The sequence below is a fragment of the Chrysochloris asiatica genome, unplaced genomic scaffold (genome assembly GCF_000296735.1).
Source record: "Chrysochloris asiatica unplaced genomic scaffold, ChrAsi1.0 scaffold00009, whole genome shotgun sequence".
Lineage (NCBI taxonomy): Eukaryota > Metazoa > Chordata > Mammalia > Afrosoricida > Chrysochloridae > Chrysochloris > Chrysochloris asiatica.
In genome coordinates this window covers 10706921-10724668 of record NW_006408527.1, presented here as the reverse complement: position 1 = coordinate 10724668, position 17748 = coordinate 10706921, and the positions used below count along the sequence as shown (strand labels likewise).

Below are 17748 nucleotides of genomic sequence, written 5' to 3'. Positions count from 1 at the left end.
TAGTTCAATGAGTGACTGAATCAATTAACTAATTATAGTACTGTCAGCTTCTACGTATAGTTGAATCCATCAGGTAACTACTGTGATATGTCTTATTTTAAGCAATATCTTAACATATTATAACAACTATTATTGATTAGGAGTCCTGTAGGATCTGTACTAGACTGCTCACCACTAGGTCAGCGGTTCAAACTCTACACAGTGTCACTAAGAGTAGGAACGAACTTGACAGCAGTTAACAATAACAGTGTTTAATGCATTTTATATGCATTATCTCTTTTAATTCTGAGATAATCTTATGAGAAAGATGTAATTTACAGACAAGGCAACTGAGGCTTAGAATAAGTTTTAGGAAAACCAGCCAAAACGACCCAGTTAGTAAGTGCCTGAGTCAGAACTGAGCCAAGTTCTACCTGACTCAGAATCTAAATTCTGAATCCCTGTGCTTGCAGCCATGAGTAAAAAATGCCTTGAGACTTTCTTCCCAAACAAACATTCACAAAAATTGTTGTCGGGAAAGCCAGCCCTCTCAGCTAGTATGTCTATTCTGCTGTCATAGGCTCTGAGTAATCACAGACACAGGTAATCTGGGGCAGTCTTTCTTGACTGCTGCACTATTGATGCTTTGGACTAGATAATTCTTTTGTGTGTGTGTTAAAGGATGTGTAGCAGAGTCCCTGGCCACTACACACTAGATGTCACTAACACTCCCTCAATCATGACAAGCAAATGTCTCCAGACATTGCCAAATGTCCTCTGGAGGTGCGAGTGGGGATAAAAATAGCCCCTGGTTGAGATTCATTCATCTAAGGCATCTCACAGAACAGAGTCCAAAAATAAGCAACTGCCTTGTTCTTCACAGTCCTAGAACAATGGTTCAGTAACATTTCCTCCATGATTAGACAGCAAAAGGCTCACCTCTGACTCACGGTGATCCCTCGTCTAAGAAAACAAAATGTTCTCTTAGACAATCCTGTGCCATCTTCATGCATGAGTACATTGTTGATTGTTGTGGGTATTGTATCTCTGAAGGGTCTCCTTTGTATTCTCTGGCCTCTACTTTGCCAAATATGATGTTCTTTTCTGATGATTGTTCTTTCCTGATGATGTGTCCAAAGTAAGTGAAGGAAATCTTGGCATCTTTGTGTCTAAGAAACATTCTGGTTTCATTTCTTCTAAGACTGATTTGTTCATTCTTTTGGCAGCTCACAGTATATTCAATATTTTTAGCTAACCCCAGTCCCTCCTGTTGTGCTACACTTTCTCCATGCAGTGTTTCTGAAGAAGGTCTTGATACCCCATTTCATAGAATAATCTAAGGACGGTTCTCCCTTTGCCTTCTTCAGGTGTTTTGATTTTCTACCCTGGTAAAGTTTAAGGCTCTGGTAGCGTAGTGGTTACGAATTGGGCTGTGAACCACAAGGTCAGCAGTTCGAAACTACCAGCTGTTCCGCGGGAGAAAGATGAGGCTTTCTGCTCCCGTAAAAGATTTACAACCTTGGAAACCCTATACAGGGTCGCTATGAGTCGGAACCGACTTCACGACACATAACAACAACAACAACAACAAAGTTTAAGGCAATCCCTGCAATTCAGTAAAATGTGTGCTCCTTGAAGGCAGGATGATCAACATTTATTCAACAAATGTGGATTGAACACCATACTGGGAATCTTCTCTTTGGGATTTCTTTGTGTGTGTGTGTGTGTGTGTGTGTGTGTGTGTGTGTGAGAGAGAGAGCCTTCTTATTAGGCTTCACAAGAACGTGATCTTCTTAAACAGTGTCATCAAAAGTCTCTGTCAGAAATGAAAGTCCAGTTGGGTTGTCTCTGCACTATTTGTTTGGACAGCCTGAATCGCATACCTTTCGCCATGACACTTAGCTTATTTACAGGATCAAGCATGAGAACATCGTGACCTTGGAGGACATCTACGAGAGTACCACACACTACTACCTGGTCATGCAACTGTAAGTGAAAGGTGACCTATTACCTCCACAGAGGTCTTGGGGGAATGGTGGGGTGGGGATGGGAGATGGGGCATGGGTGGGGACTTGTGGAGGTTGGGATTTGCTGAGGAAGGATATTGGTTGAAAGGTAGAGTCAAGGGTTAATTAAACAAGCTCGTAAATGCCAAGTTTCCCTTCAGGCTCACTGTGCCTCTGGTCATGGGTATGTTCTGTGTGGGCTGTGGGGTTGAAAACAATGACTGACTATTGAGTTGGTAAAGTACAGCCTTACCATATGCTAGTATTTCCTACCTGTAAGTAAATAACTGTTTGCAATCATCCATAATTCCCTGCTGCTCCAATCCCTTTCTGGAACTTTCTGAATCTCTCCAAGATCCAGAAACATTATGAAGGGTAATACCTGTCACAGTAAGGGGCCTGCAAATACTGTGCTTGCCAATCAAACTGAATGTTAAATATTTTAATATCACTCCAGGGTGGAATTCATGTGGGAGTTGAAGCTGTAGGTAGATAGATTGCAATTCAATATAAAGAAAGATTTTCCCAAAAGAGAGCCAACCAAGTTAAAAAAAACAAACAAAAAAAACAGGCTGTGATTGTGTTTGTGTCTCTGTAGGTCAGAAAAGATGCCTCATTAGACAGGCCACTGGGTCATAGTCATATGCAAGCAAGAGTTTTGATGGAGGATACACTTACATGGGTTAGAAGGGGCTCCTGAAGCCACTGCCTTGGACTTAGGCTTTTTTACTTTTTTAAAGTCCATACACACAAACACACACATGCATTCACTCTCACACACACACACATACACTCTCTCTCATACATATCTAACCATACAATCTCAGAGTGACTAGAGACAGTATGGTTTTTGACAGCTTGATTCCTCAGATCCGTCTCACACCCTGAAACTTTAATGAGCTAACTCAGTCCTGACCATCCTATTATTTCAGGGCTCACCTGAGGCCTAGTAAAAGACAAGCAGCAGACAGTTAAGGAAGCAGAGTGAAGTGAAGTGTGGAACTAGGTCCAAAGCAGCACTAACAGTTCCCTACCTCTGTACCATGTTAATGAGGCCACCTCAAGAGGAGAAAAGCACAATTCATCCCATTGGTCAGACAGTGAAGAGCTGGCAGGGAGGTGGGCAGCTATGGAATTCACTGTGTTGCTGCCAAATCTCCTAGAACATCAGCTTCAGGACTCAGACTGCTGAGAGTCAGAGCTCATTGTTATGGACAAAGACCATCTTTCTTGGGAACCTCTAGCTCCTACATGTAGGAGAGCTCAGAGTTTAACGACAGAAGCAGAAGTAGGATGGTATGCATTTTGATGAAGGAAACTACTGCATGGTACTACCATGCACATCACCCACATGTGATGCCACAAGATGACTGGGATAGAGAAGGGGTTGGAAAACCTGGATGAAGTAATCTGATGGTGCTTATCCTGGAGAAGCGAAGGCCTTCAGAAGAACACGTCACATGCTTTGAATACTTGGAATAGTATCCTTGTTCTGTGTGGCTGTGACTGTGGAATTGCTGTCTGCTATTAGAAACGACAGAGAGCCATCTTTTATTGTAATATATAGAAAGATTAAGATGCTGTCAAAGGAAAAACCATTCTATTTTATGAGGTTGTAGAAAAATTAATTATCTTATAATTCCATTTTCCAGGAACTTTTTTGAAGCTCCTTCATATTGTAGATGGAATGCAACGGATTGAAGGAAATCAAAATTGATCTTTAAATTGCCCTGAGTCCTGAAACACCTTATCATTCTCAAAAAGCTCAAGAGCCCTCACCCCATACTCTCTGCATATAGTATCACAATTTTTTAAAAAATGAAGAAATTCTGGCATAAGCAGTGAGCTTCATTTGCCTAGCTTCTCTTTCCTAGCTTGCCCAATTTCTGTTCCTCTCTCCTTTACTTTTTTTTTTTTTTTCTTTTAAATATACTTTTTGTTATGAATTTGAGTGAAGGTTTGCGGAACCAGATCACCAATTTTACATTCAACAAATCACGCACTTTATTATATTTCAATGATTACAATCCCCTCCAGGTGCCGTCACTTAACAGTATTTCCCTGTTTCCTGTAACTTACACTCCTCCCTGTGTCCTTCCCTAATTCATCTTTCTTCTGCCACCTTACCTTTTATTGCCCATTGTCTTCCCCATCACCCAAGTTAGCACATGTCTACCCTCTAGCCAGTTGAATACATCAAATCTTTCTTCTTTTGAAAATCAGAGAAATTTCCATTCTCTAATTTTCTGGCCTTTCTCTCCTTATTTTCTGTATTTTCAAAGATAGCTGGCATTTACAATTTCCTCAGTACTCTGGGATGTGACTAATCTTAGTCTAGAGTTTAATTTTATTTGGAAGACTCAGATTTGTCTAGTTATCCTCATCTACAATTTTCTCTTGATGTTCTTTGTTTCAGCATTTGTTATTTGAAAGTCATTCTTCTTCCATCTACAAGTATATTTGGGAATAATGTGTATCAAAGAATTACAGTTAATCTAATATTATCTTTGAGTACCAGGGAAAACTTGCTAAGTATTTTTTACAAAACCCTTGTATAAAAATAAATCCCTAATTTATAAAAAGGCTTTGTAAAAAATCATCAAATTGTTCATGTGAAACTTTTGTTGTTTTACTATTGTATTACCTACTTGTTTTTAAATTTTATACTTGGTTCAGTAGATTTTCCATCTCTAAATTATGTACTTTTCTAAAAATTTGTGCCTGTCCTTTTTTAAAATAATATATAAGCTCTTTTTTTTATGAGAAAATATATATTGTATCCCTTCTAGTACAAGAAAGAAAATGAAAAAAAAAGAAAAAAGAAATGTCTCCCTTCCTTCTTATCTTTTCTTTCCTTTTATTTATTTATTTTTCATTTTCTTTTATATTTAGATCTTTCTCAGATAAGAAAGGTGGTTTTCACCTGTAGACATTGAAACAAACTCAATTATGTTGTTATTACAATCACAACCATCTTCTAAAGGAAATACTAAATGAATATTTTAATGGAAAAATAGTTATAATATTTATCTTTCAGAAGAAACAGTATCTGCATATTTCAAATAATGTCTGTCTAATTGATAGTTCTCCCAGTCACGGGAACCACTGCTCAATGGCTATAATACTTACATCGCTTGTTTAAGTCCAGACCCGCTCTGCTGTGAAGTCCGGCTACTTCAGTGCTATGGCTGTTGTGCAGAGAGCAGTCGAACATCATGTAAACTGGAGAAGTCAGAATATTACTGGTTATTGCATTAACACAAATGTCAACAGGAAACAAAAAAGTGCAAAAGCACAGCAACAAAAATACAGTCATTAATATAGCTGTCTTGTAAGAGTAAACCATAGTAGCATCAGATTTTTTTTTTTTTAACTAAGGTCAAAGGTCACATTGTTTTCAATGTTTGCTCCTTCTGTCTCTTCCCTATAAACACAATCGCTAATTATGACACTCTATCCTCTATTGCCAAAAGAACTGATAGATCCATTTTGGAAGAAGTGTAGCCAAAGTACTCCTTGGAGGACAAGATGGCCAAACTTCGTTTCTCATACTTGAGACATATTGTCAGGAGGGACCAGTCTCTGGAGAAGGATATCATGTTTGGTAAGGTGGAGGGTCAGAGAAAAAGAGGAAGACCCCCAACGAGATGGATTGGCCAAGTTGCACCATCGATGGACTCAAGCATGGCAACAGTAGTGAGGTTGGCCCATGAACGGGTAGTGTTTCATTCTGCTGTGCATAAGGTCGCTGTGGGTCCTTACTGACTTGATGGGACCTAACAACAATAACAACATTCTCTATTTAGGGGATAGATTATCATTATTAGCCATTGTGTTTATATGGAAGAGACAGAAGGAGCGAACAGTGAAAACAATGTGACCTTTGACGTTAGTTCTCTGGTAGTGTAGTGGTTACGAACCAGGCTGCTAACCCGAAGGACGGCAGCTCGAAACTACCAGCAGTTCCATGGGAGAGAGATGAGGCGTTCTGCTCCCGTAAAGATTTGCAGCCTCGGAAACCCTGTGCAGGGTAACAATGAGTCTGAACCAACTCCACGGTACTTAACAACAACAACATCCTCTATTTAATGTTAACAAATTTGGTGATTCTGAATACATCATCATCATCATCATTTGACTAAGTAGACTACTATTATTATTATTGAAAACTCATCAAAGATTTCAAACTATTAATGGTTTCAAAGCAACTAAAAAATCTAATAATGAAATTTTCCTTTTATTAATAAACAGCCACTATACACTAGTGTTTCTATCAATATGTAAATACAGTGTTTAACATGCTGTTATTTTTCTTAAGAGCTGGAATACAGACTTTACAATCTATCTGAAACGTCATCAAATATTGTGACAATGGCATTACCGTACAGCCTTTGTGTGATATTACAGTATTGGCTGGTCACATACAGTGCACTTTTCCAAACTGAACTGTGAATTTCTTAGAAGCTAACATGGTAATAAACTAATGATCTTGGCCTGGTGTATCACATCGTCTTTCATAAAGTTCATAGGCCTTTCTTACTGCCTTTTCCTACATAATCCTGAAGTTCTGAGTGTTCTTTCAGGGGCTGGTCGTATTCTTTGGAAAGTCTCTCTGATTGTATCTTCATTGCCATCACATCATTCTGTGCCTTAGAAAGGCCATTTGAAGTCTTCTTCAATTCAGTCTTCAGTTTTTCCTGTTCTCCTACTATTTTTTCTATTTTCTGCTTTCAACGCATAATGATCTCCTTGTCATAGGTTTTCAATATCCTTTTTAGTTTTTTATTCTCTTCCATGATTTTTTTCTCAGCCACATTTGTATTTTCTGTTTAAGTTTTAAGGGCTCCTTTGGTTGACAGTTCTTTAGCCAGCTGAGTAATGAGAGTAACCAGACGTCTTAACACTAGCAAAAAAAATAATGAAAATCCAGAAATGCAAAGATTTCTTTGAGACCTAAAAAGTTTCATCAGTGTATGTTCATAGGAACTAGGTCTACTGGTTGAGCTCTGCTCAATGCTATGAGCAGAGGAATGTTTTCTTATTTCTCTCACAGCATCTAGAAACAGAACAATTAAAAGGACAATAATAGTAAGGAAAGCTTTGTTCCATAAAGTTGCAATTTTACCCCATACATGAAATGAAAAGCTCTTCTGCCATCTCTGAGGAGGAGTAAAGGGGAGACAGAAGATTAAAATGAGTCCTATATCAGCATACAGAAAGGTTGCAACTGCTACCCACTAGACGGTCATTTTTTTCTTTTCATGTCTGTTCCCTGCCAGACCCGCTACCCACTTCCTTTGATTTTTAACTGTCTTTCCTATCACCAAGTTAGTATGTGTCTATACTCTACCCAGTGAATAATTCTCCCCTCCTTCCCACTCCTGATAACAATGATAGAAAGTTAGAATGAAAACCTTTTCTTGACTTTTTGTAGTAGTGGTCTCATACAATGTCTGTCCCTTTGCAATCAACTAATTTCACTCAGCATAATGTCCTCTGGGTTCCTCCATGTTTTTTGGTGTTGTACAGATTCATCATGTTTGTCTTCAGTGTTGCATAATCTTCAATTGTGTGTGCGAACCAAAGTTTGTTTAGCCATTCCTCTATTGATGGTGTCTAGGCTGCAGTCCTGGTGTGGCGCTGTGGGTTAATGTGCCAGACTGCAAAGCTGTTTGAACTGGAAGGTCGGTGGTTCAAGCTCACCAGCTGCTCCTTGGAAACCCTATACAGGGTTGCTATGGGTCAGAACCGACTTGATGGCACTTAACAATAATAACAACAGGCTGACTCCATCTTTTTGTTATTGTGAATAATGCTGCAGTGAACATGGATGTGCATATAGTTATTCGTGTTATGACTTGAATTTCTTGAGGATATATACCAAATAGAGAGACTGTGAGATCATATAGTGTTTCTATTTTCAACCTTCTGAGAAAGTGCCATACCATTTTCCACTGCAGTTGTAGCATTTTACAGTCCCCCCAGCAGTATAAGAGGGTCTCAGTCTCTCCACACCCTCACCAGCATTTCTTGTTTTCTGTATTTTTGAACTGTGCTATTAATGCTGACATAAGATTATATCATACTGTTGTTTTGATTTGCATCTCTCTAATGGGTCAGAACCCACTTGTAGGCTAACAATAACAACAAAAATGGCTAGTGGTGGTGAGAATTTCTTCATATGTTTGTTGGCTGCCTGAATATCTTCTTTGGTGAAGTGTTTGTTCATATCCTCTGCCCATTTTTTAAATGGATCATTTGTAGTCTTCTTATTGAGGTATTGAAGTGCTCTACAAATTGTAGGCAGTAGTTCCTTGTCTGATATGTCATGGACAAATAAGTTTTCCCGGCCTGTGGGTTCTCTTTTTACTCTATTGGTGAAATTCTTTGATGCACATTAGTGTCTAATTTCTAGGAGGTTCCAGTCCTTTATTTTTTGTCTTCTGCTCTTTGTATGTTTTCAATTATGTTTGATAGTGCATTTATGCCATGAATCAGAGCTCCTAAGTTTGTCCCTATTTTTTTTATTGATGGTTTTTATGACTCTGGGTGTTTAATCCATGTTGAGTTCATATTTGTATATGATATGAGATATGGGTCTTGTTTCGTTCTTCTGCAAATGGATTTCCAGTTTTGCCAACACCATTTGTTGAAGAGACGAACTCTTCCTCATTTAATGTGTTTTTGTTCTTTGTCAAGAATTAACTGAATATAGGTGGATAGATTTATATCTGGGTTCTCAATTCTGTTCTGTTGATCTAAGTGTCTTTTGTTGTACCAGTACCAGGGTGATTTGATTACTGTGGCTGTGTAGGAGGTTTTCAGATCAGGAAGTAAGAGGCCTCCTATTTTGTTCTTTTTTAGTAATACTTTTCTTAACCAGGGTCTCTTTCCTTTCCAAATAAAGCTAGTGATTCATTTTTCCATCTCTTTAAACAATGTGGTTGGAACGTGGATTGGGATTGCATTATATCTATAGATTGTTTTGAGTAGCGTTGATATTTTGCAACGTTAATCTACTTATCCATAAGCAGGGTGTACTTTTCCATTTTTACAGGTCTCTTTTAGTTTCTTGTTGTTATTGTTAAGTTCTGTCGAGTCGGTTCCGACCCATAGCGACCCTGAACAGGGTTTCCGAGGCTGTAAATCTTTACAGGAGCAGAAAGCCTCATCTTTCTCCTGTGGAGCAGCTGGTAGTTTCGAACTGCTGACCTTGCGGTTTGCAGCCTGATTCGTAACCACTATGCTACCAGAGCTCCTTAGTTTCTTATAGTTGTTTTGTGTAGTTTTCTTTGTATAGGCCTTTTGCTTCTTTAGTTAGATTTATTCCTAAGTATTCCATCTTTGGGGTGGCTATTGTAAAAGGTATTGTTTTTCTGATTTCCTTTTCAGAGTTCTTTTGTTAGTATAAAGGAATCCAATGGATTTTTGTGTGTTGGTCTTGTAACCTGCCATTTGGTTGAATCTTTCAATGAGTTCCAAGAATTTTCTTGCCGAAACTTTGGGATTTTCTAAGTATAGGATCATATCATCTGCAAATAGAGAGAGTATTAGTTGTTCTTTGCCAATTTGGATGTATTTAATTTCCCTTTCTTGTCTTAAAGCTCTGGCTATGACTCTCAGCATAATATTGAATTTGTTATTGTTGTTGTTAAGTGCCGTTGAGTAAGTTTTGACCCATAGCAACTCTATATACGGTTTCCAAGGAGTGGCTGGTGAGCTTGAACCACCTACTTTGCAGTTCAAACTGATTTTGCAGTCCAGCACATTAACCCATAGTGCCACACCAGGACTCCATATTGAATAGGAGTCGTAATAAAGGGTCCTCTCTCCATTTTATCAAGATACCCTATGTCTTAGTCCAGGATATAGTTAGACTACGTCGTTAAAGCTAGTTGAACTGGGACCCCTTCTCACAGGAAGGAAAGTAGTTAAGATGGATTCTCACTGAGGGATTAGTTTCTTCTTGCTGCTCCCAACCAGTGTCATTTGCATTTTAAAAGAAATTTCCAAGGAAAGGCCAATCCATGGCCCAAAGAGATGAATCTTTTGTGATATAATTCTAGGCACCAAATAAATAGCTCTCCCTGTAGCCTACGAATCAGTCCATGGACACCTACATGCCCCATGGCTAGAAAGGAATGCCTGCTAGTTCCTTTGACCTAAAGTAAGAACTTGATTTCTGCTTACCCTTGTGCCCACAGTGTTTCTGGAGGGGAGCTCTTTGACCGGATCCTGGAGCGGGGTGTTTACACAGAGAAGGATGCCAGCCTGGTGATCCAGCAGGTCTTGTCAGCAGTGAAATACCTCCATGAGAACGGCATTGTGCACAGAGACTTAAAGGTGCCCAAATAGGACTCCTCTGGTGGAAATCCATGATAGGCCTGCAAAATGAGATTGGTGAACTAGCTGATTCCCAAGACCCCTTCCCCTCAGATTCCTTAAACAATTCTTGGATGATTGAAAAATCATTAAAGTAGTTTTCACATATACACATATAACACACATAGTGTGCATAGAAAACTAACACACAAGGTGGTTTATGGTTTGTAGAAACCACATAATACAAGTTGTTGTTGTTGTTGTTAAGTGTTCATTTGTACCTCAATCTTTCCTTAGTCATGCCACATACAACTGTTGTTGTTAAGTACCGTGGAGTCGGTTCCAACTCATAGTGATCCTGTACAGGGTTTCTGAGGCTGTAAATCTTTATGGGAGCAGAATGCCTCATCTTTCTCCTGCGGAATCGCTAGTAGTTTTGAACTGCTAACCTTGAGGTTGGCAGCCCGACTCATAACCACTATGCTACCAGAGCTCCTTACATACAATTGTTGTTGTTAAGTGCCATCGAGTCACTTCCAACCCATAGTAACCCTGTATAGTGTTTCCAAGGAGTACCTGGTGAGCTTGAACCACCGACCTTGCAGTTCAAACAACTTTGCAGTCTGGCGCATTAGCCCACAGTGCCACACCAGTATTCCTACATCCAGTTGTTGTCGTTGTTGTTGTTATGTGTCATGGAGTAGGTTCCGACTCATAGCGACCCTGCACACGATGTCCGAGGCTGTAAATCTTTACGGGAGCAGAAAGCCTCATCTTTCTCCTGTGGTTTCGAACTGCTGACCTTGCGGTTCACGGCCCAATTCGTAACCACTACGCTACCAGAGCTCCTTTACATACAATTAGGTTACCAAAAAATATCCACATATTTATTGTACTCAGCCACAATCAAAAGGGCTAATGTGCTGGACTGCAAGTTGTTTGAACTGCAAGGTCGGCGGTTCATGCTCACCAGCCACTCCTTGGAAATCCTATACAGGGTCGCTATGGGTTGGAACCAACTCGATGACACTTAACAAACAGCTGCTTATTGCAGCAGGAATTACACTAAATTTTGGAGAGATCCCAGATAGTTAAGCAAGTGTTGTTATTGTTACTGAGCGTTGTCAAGTCAATGCAACTCAAAGCGACAACATATGGCAGAGTAAAATCACCCCATAGGGTTTTCTTGGCTGTAATCTTTACAGAAGCAGATGGCCAGATCTTGTTCCCATGGAACTACTGAGAGAGAATGCGACCTTTAGGTTTGCATTCAAGCTTTTAACCATTGTACCACCAGGGCTCCTTAAGCAAGTGTTATTTCCTTCAGAAAAACTAACTGTCCCAGGGTACTTGGGGGTGAAGGGAAAGAAGGGTTGGGAATGAAATGAGATAGGACATAAATCACTATAAAGTGATGCAAAGTCAGGTTGGGTTGCAGATGGGAGGAAGGAGGAATGAAGGAAAGAAAGAAGAATCTGGCCTTGAAGTCAGAAACCTAGGCTCAGCATCCTGGAAAATCGTAGCACAGCAGAAGGAAGCAGATGTGTGTTTCAATCCTGCTCTGCATGAAATTTCTCTTCTATGACAGCCTGAAAACCTGCTGTACCTCACCCCCGAGGAGAATTCTAAGATTATGATCACAGACTTTGGTCTGTCCAAGATGGAACAAAGTGGCGTCATGTCCACTGCCTGTGGGACCCCAGGCTATGTGGGTGAGTCTGACAGCAAGAGAGAGGTTGACCAGTTGGCCACATGCAACCACTTAGATGTTACTCAATCACAGACAGGAATCTGCTGTTTCCCACAAAGAGAGATCAGTCACTCACCAGCAGATATTGGGTTCCACTGGGGTACAAAGTTCTGCTCTTTGGGATAAATACAGAAAGCAGTTCTCTACCACCTGGGACATCCAATCTAATGAGGAATGCTTGGCTATGGGGTCAGAGTTAGACTAGCTTAGTCAGTCTGAAGGGGCAGACTAAGTCCCCCCTCAGAAAATATCCATAGTCTATTGGGCAGGCATATACCCTGCTTTCTAGAACCTTCTAACCTAAACAGGAGACTCAACTTCTGCCTTGAAGGAACTCCCAGTTTAGTGGGAAAGAGACACTCTGACCCTGGCGATGCAGACAGCCCCTACCCTGAGAAGGGAGACATCAATCCTGCCTCCAGAGACTATCCATTCTGATAGGAGAGTCATTGTCCTAGATATGAGGACCTCTGAGTCTGATGGAAAAACCATAGCATCTCTTCTGATGGAGGAGATCCAACCCTTTGCCTCAGGGAGCTTTCATTCTTACAGGAACAATACCATCTCATAGACTGCTCAACTCCTCTTCTTTAAGTCTCTGTTTGACCTTCAGTCCCTTCCCACAGTCCTCTCCTCTTGCCCCCAACCATGACACTGCCTTTGATTTGCTGCAGCTCCGGAAGTGTTGGCTCAGAAGCCCTACAGCAAAGCTGTGGATTGCTGGTCCATTGGCGTCATCACCTACATACTGTGAGTAGAAGCATCAGCTCAGTTCCATAGACATCGCAGAGTCTGCCCACCCCTTTTGCTCCCCTTCCATCTCAGCACCTCAAGTAGCATCCACCTCCAAAGCATGTGGTGCGTATGTCTGTCCTCCCTGATCCGAGCTGAGTGTGAGCCCACTCTTCAGGGACCTGGCACTCCTCTTCTGTATCCTCACCCACACTTGCTGTACATGAATGTGTCGTGTCCCGCTCTGTGGATGGACAGTGACAAAGACAGAGACCAAGCCAGACTCAGAAGCCAGGTGGATCTATGCTCCAACATCTCAGCTTCCTTTTTGGTGACATGAGCATAAGGCAAAACAATGGCCCTCATGAAGTCTGCCAGGCCAGTCTGCATGTTTTCAGCCTCTCCCTTTCCCAACTCGTCCATCCCTCTTCCCTGCTAATTGCTATGAGAAAAATACCTGCTATTTGCCTCATAGTGTGGGCTCAGCTCTCAATTTCCTCAATCTATGTTCAGTAATGATTCTCATCCATTCATTCATTTTTTCCCCCAAAATAATATCCATTCACTCTCTATTTTGCCCATCATTGTGCTAGGTGCTAATGAATACAGCAGTGAACAGAACAGACTAAAACAAAACCCCTGCCTTCATTAAATTCTATGCAAGGGGATAGTCTACTATGTCTCTTAAAGATATTTTATATATCAGCTAAGAGCCAGGGGCACTACAGGAAGGTTGGGGAGTAGGGGTCTTCCAGGACTGTCTGTCCCAGGTCCTAGCTTCTGTATAAGCCCTTTCTGGGGCCTGTGACATTCCTGCCTGAGAGTCAGATTCATCTCCTGGCCACACCACTGGTCTGGGACCTTCACTGCCTGCATACACTTTGAGAATCTAGGAGGAAGAGTGAGATAGATTCAGGTAGGGCAGGATGATTCACCAGCACTTTTCATTCCTTTTCCACTGCAGGCTGTGTGGGTATCCCCCATTCTACGAAGAAACAGAGTCTAAGCTTTTTGAGAAAATCAAGGAGGGCTATTATGAATTTGAATCTCCATTCTGGGATGACATTTCTGAGTCAGGTAAGCCCAGTGGGTGTCAAGGACAAGATAATAGGCTCAAGGCAGGGGCTGCAAGGAAAGAGAGCTTAAGAAAGGCTGACAGGCCTAGCGCCTGAGAGTCACTGGGGATTTTATAGAGCGGGCTGCCAAGACAAGTGGAAAAATCTCCATCTGGGTCAAAGTCCAGGTAAATCATTTGTGTCTAATGATCATGCTTTTGCTTTCCTGGAGGCAGAATGACAGGATGTCTGATAAAAGGGCAGGGAGGCAGTTTAGATGGGAGTCTGAATGGTAAAACCAGGCAGAGAAGAATACTCCAGGTAGAACTGGCAAAACCAAGGGGTTAGATGCCAAACTTCAAGAGCATGCATTGTGCATGCGTGGGAGAAGTAATACCATGCACGAAGGTGTGCTGGGCTCGTTATGTGGAGAGCAGAGTTGCAAGAAGCCAGCCTCACATGTGCACCCATGTGCCAGTGCTGGGCCCCATCTCTGAGTAAATGCGTGCACATGGGTGATATGTGGCACATGGGTGCCTCGTGCCGTGTGGGTGAAGGCAACGGCTTAGAGCCTCTTTCTTTGGTGGCTTACAGTGGGTTGTTGTTAGGTGGTTTGGATTTTTTTCTCTCTCCCTTTAAAGACACCTAAAATTGCTTCCTTGAAAAATTAGCTAGAGATGTATTTATTCACTGCCACCCACCAGCCCTGAAGTGAATTTTCATCAGTTTTGAAAGTTGGTCTTTAGTTGGTATGCATTTGATTGTTTCCCTTAGCCAAAGATTTCATTTGCCACTTGCTGGAGAAGGATCCAAGTGAGCGGTACACTTGTGAAAAAGCCTTGAGGCATCCCTGGTGAGTGATCAACGGGGGAAACTCAAACCCTAACGGCTACTGCCCCAAACTTTGCTGATTTAACACTGTGGTCCCCAGACTCTGCTTGTCCTGAGCTGTTTATTATTGTGGCATCTTTGGAGCATGCAAGTGTTCAACAAGTTTAGGTGGAGATTCAAGCAATAGTTTTCAATCTGGAGATTGAGCAGCTTCTCAGCTGAGTTGTCCAATCAAGCACAGAAGGATGCAGTCTGTAGAACTATGCACTGTCCTCACAGGTACGATTATCTGTGCTAGTTACTCAGGAACAAGTGACTTTGCCCTTCTCTTACCAAAAAGCCAATCACATTGCTGTCAAGTCGATTCCAAATTATAGCAACCTTACAGGACCAAGTAGAACTGCCCCTTACAGTTTACAAACATCTTTCTCCCTTGGAACAGCTGGTGGGTTGGAACTGTCCACCTTTCAAGTTAATAGTCAAGCACTTAACTATTGCACCACCAGGGCTCCTTGGCCCTCTCCTTATGAGCTTCATCTTACTCCAGGATCAAATCCTGTACACGTGACTTAAAAACAATCATGAAGCATCCAATATATAAAGCTTCCCACTTTCTATCACAAGCCTAGGTTCCTTTATCTTTCCAGGTTTTTCTAAATCTGGACCTCATACTTTATCTCCAACCTCAATTTCCAAGAGAAAGACCTAAGAGCTATGCTTCACTCCCTGCCTCCCCTCCTCCACATACCAAACTCTTTCCCTCACCATTTTCACCACGTAGACTATCCTGTCTCTTGCCCTGTTGCTAACATCCTTTAGCATCCAGATCAGTCTCTGCCCCTTCCCTTAGTCTCTCCTCACCCCCATGTTTTTATAAACCCAAATCCCACTGCTATCGAATAGATTCCGACTCATAGCAACCTTTCAGAGATTGTAAACCCTTACCGTAGCATCTTTCTCCCACAGAGCAGCGAGTGAGTTTGCACTGCAGACCTTTATGTCAGTAGCCCAGCATTTAACCCACAACAACCTAGGGCTGCTTCCAAATTCCTATAGCTCGCTTTATTCAGTACCCAGCTGCCATGAATTGCTCTTGTTTGTGGGAAGAAACAATTCCACGTCTTGACTGTAAACTCCCTGGGAGCTTCTCTGGACCCCTTAGTAGCTAGTCCAGTGCTGGGCACAAGGCACACTGCTGAGGAACACTCAGAGATGAGTGAATAAGAAGGGGCTAAGGAGACAGGGAGTCTTGATAACACAACAGTTAAACACTCTGCTGCTAACCAAAAGGTTGGTGGTTCAAATCCATGCAGCCACTTCGCTGGAGAAAGACCTAGCAATCTGCTCCTATAAAGATTGCAGCCTCATGGCACCTAACAACAACAAAGGGAAGAGGGAGCATGCTGCCACTGTCAAAGGGTCTGACTGAGGAAGGCTTCCAGGAGGAGGTGGGTTCCCAGTCAGGTTTCGAGCTAAAGGATAGTGACAACCCAACTGCTCTCTAGAGCAGGGTTGGTAAACTTTTCTGTAACGGACCAGAGTAAATACTTCAGGTTTTGGTGAGCATGGAGTCTCTATCTCAACTACTCAGCTCTGTTGTGGTTAGTACAAGAGCAGCCACACACAACTCGGGAATGAATGGGCAAGGCTGATTTCCAATGGCACCGTTATTTGCCACACCTGTTCTAAAGCAGGTTGTTAGGTTTGCCAAAGCATAAGCCTGCTATGTATGACTTGCCCAAGGGGACAGAGGAGACCTGAATCCAGCCCTTTCCTGCTTTCACCTGGACCTGTATGTACCCCTGGTTGCATTTTCATGGTGGTGGTGATTATGTGCCGTGGAGTCTGTTCTGACTCATAGCGACCCTGTACAGGCTTTCCAAGGCTGTAAATCTTTACGGGAGCAGAAAGCCTCATCCTTCTCCCATGGAACAGCTGGTAGTTTTGAACTGCTGATCTTAAGGTTCGCAACCCGATTCGTAACCACTATGCTACCAGAGCCACCCATTAATCCAGATGCCTCCGCCTGCCTCCACAGGATTGATGGAAACACTGCCCTCCACTGGGATATCTATCCATCAGTCAGCCTCCAGATACAGAAGAACTTTGCCAAGAGCAAGTGGAAGGTGAGTGGTCCTCTCCAGGGGCTGGCATAGTACTGCTCTGTGGATGAGACCCCAGAAGATACTGGTGTTCCCTGAATCCTCCCTGGAATAAAAAGAGGGCAGACTAATTTCAAAAGGCCACAGGGCAAATGGAAAGATGGAGCCCTGGAGCCCTTGGAGGATGGAGTAGGCAAGAGTTTGGTGTTGTGTTTTCTTAGCAAGCCTTCAATGCCGCGGCTGTGGTGCACCACATGAGGAAGCTACACATGAACCTGCACAGCCCAGGGACCTGCCCAGAGGTAGAGAACAGGCCACCTGTCACTCCAGTCTTGGAAGCCTCCAGGTCCAGCTCCCCTGAGATCACCATTACTGAGGCACCTGCCCTGGATCAGAGTGTGGCACTCCCGCCCCTGCCTCGGCTGCCCTGCCAGCATGCTCCCTGTCCCACTGTCACTGGGGGCAGGTCATTCAACTGTCTGATCAACGGCTCCTTGCGCATCAGCAGCAGCCTCGTGCCCATGCAGCAAGGACCTCTGGCTGTGGGACCCTGTGGCTGCTGCTCCAGCTGTCTGGGCATCGGGAGCAAAGGGAGGTCCTCCTACTGCTCTGAGCCCACGCTCCTCAGAAAGGCCAACAAAAAACAGTATGTATTTTTCAGACCCAGCAGGAAGCCCAACCCTGTTCAGGCTGGGCCTAAAAGAGCTCAGGCAACTAGAAAGACAAAAAGGGCAAAAGGCCCTCTCCCACTCAGAGAGCTCTGCCCCAGAGAACAAGGGGGCATGCCCCAGCCCTGTCTCTACCACTTCTGAGCCAGTGAAAGGCTATCTCTAGTCTGCTCACCTGTAAAACAGGTTGGTCATCTTTCATTTGCCTGCTCAGCCAGTTGCACAGAGGCGAAGCAGAAGCAACCGAGGTGATTCACGCCCATAGAAAATTCTATAGTGTTTGATGTGAGTGGTGAGCGTGAC

General features: G+C 42.6%; 1 protein-coding gene and 1 pseudogene across 1 annotated transcript in view; one reads left to right on the top strand and one right to left on the bottom strand.

The window, feature by feature from the left end:
• CAMK1G (calcium/calmodulin-dependent protein kinase IG) overlaps positions 1 to 17748 on the top strand; it is a 39513-nt gene that overhangs the window by 21454 nt on the left and 311 nt on the right. The window contains exons 4-11 of the mRNA XM_006834049.1: positions 1893 to 1967; positions 10190 to 10328; positions 11896 to 12019; positions 12732 to 12807; positions 13754 to 13866; positions 14619 to 14697; positions 16714 to 16801; positions 16999 to 17423. Of these exons, the coding sequence (XP_006834112.1) occupies positions 1893 to 1967; positions 10190 to 10328; positions 11896 to 12019; positions 12732 to 12807; positions 13754 to 13866; positions 14619 to 14697; positions 16714 to 16801; positions 16999 to 17423 (1119 nt within the window). The remainder of the gene's footprint in view (positions 1 to 1892; positions 1968 to 10189; positions 10329 to 11895; positions 12020 to 12731; positions 12808 to 13753; positions 13867 to 14618; positions 14698 to 16713; positions 16802 to 16998; positions 17424 to 17748) is intronic.
• On the bottom strand, positions 6259 to 7234 carry LOC102826557 (annotated as a pseudogene).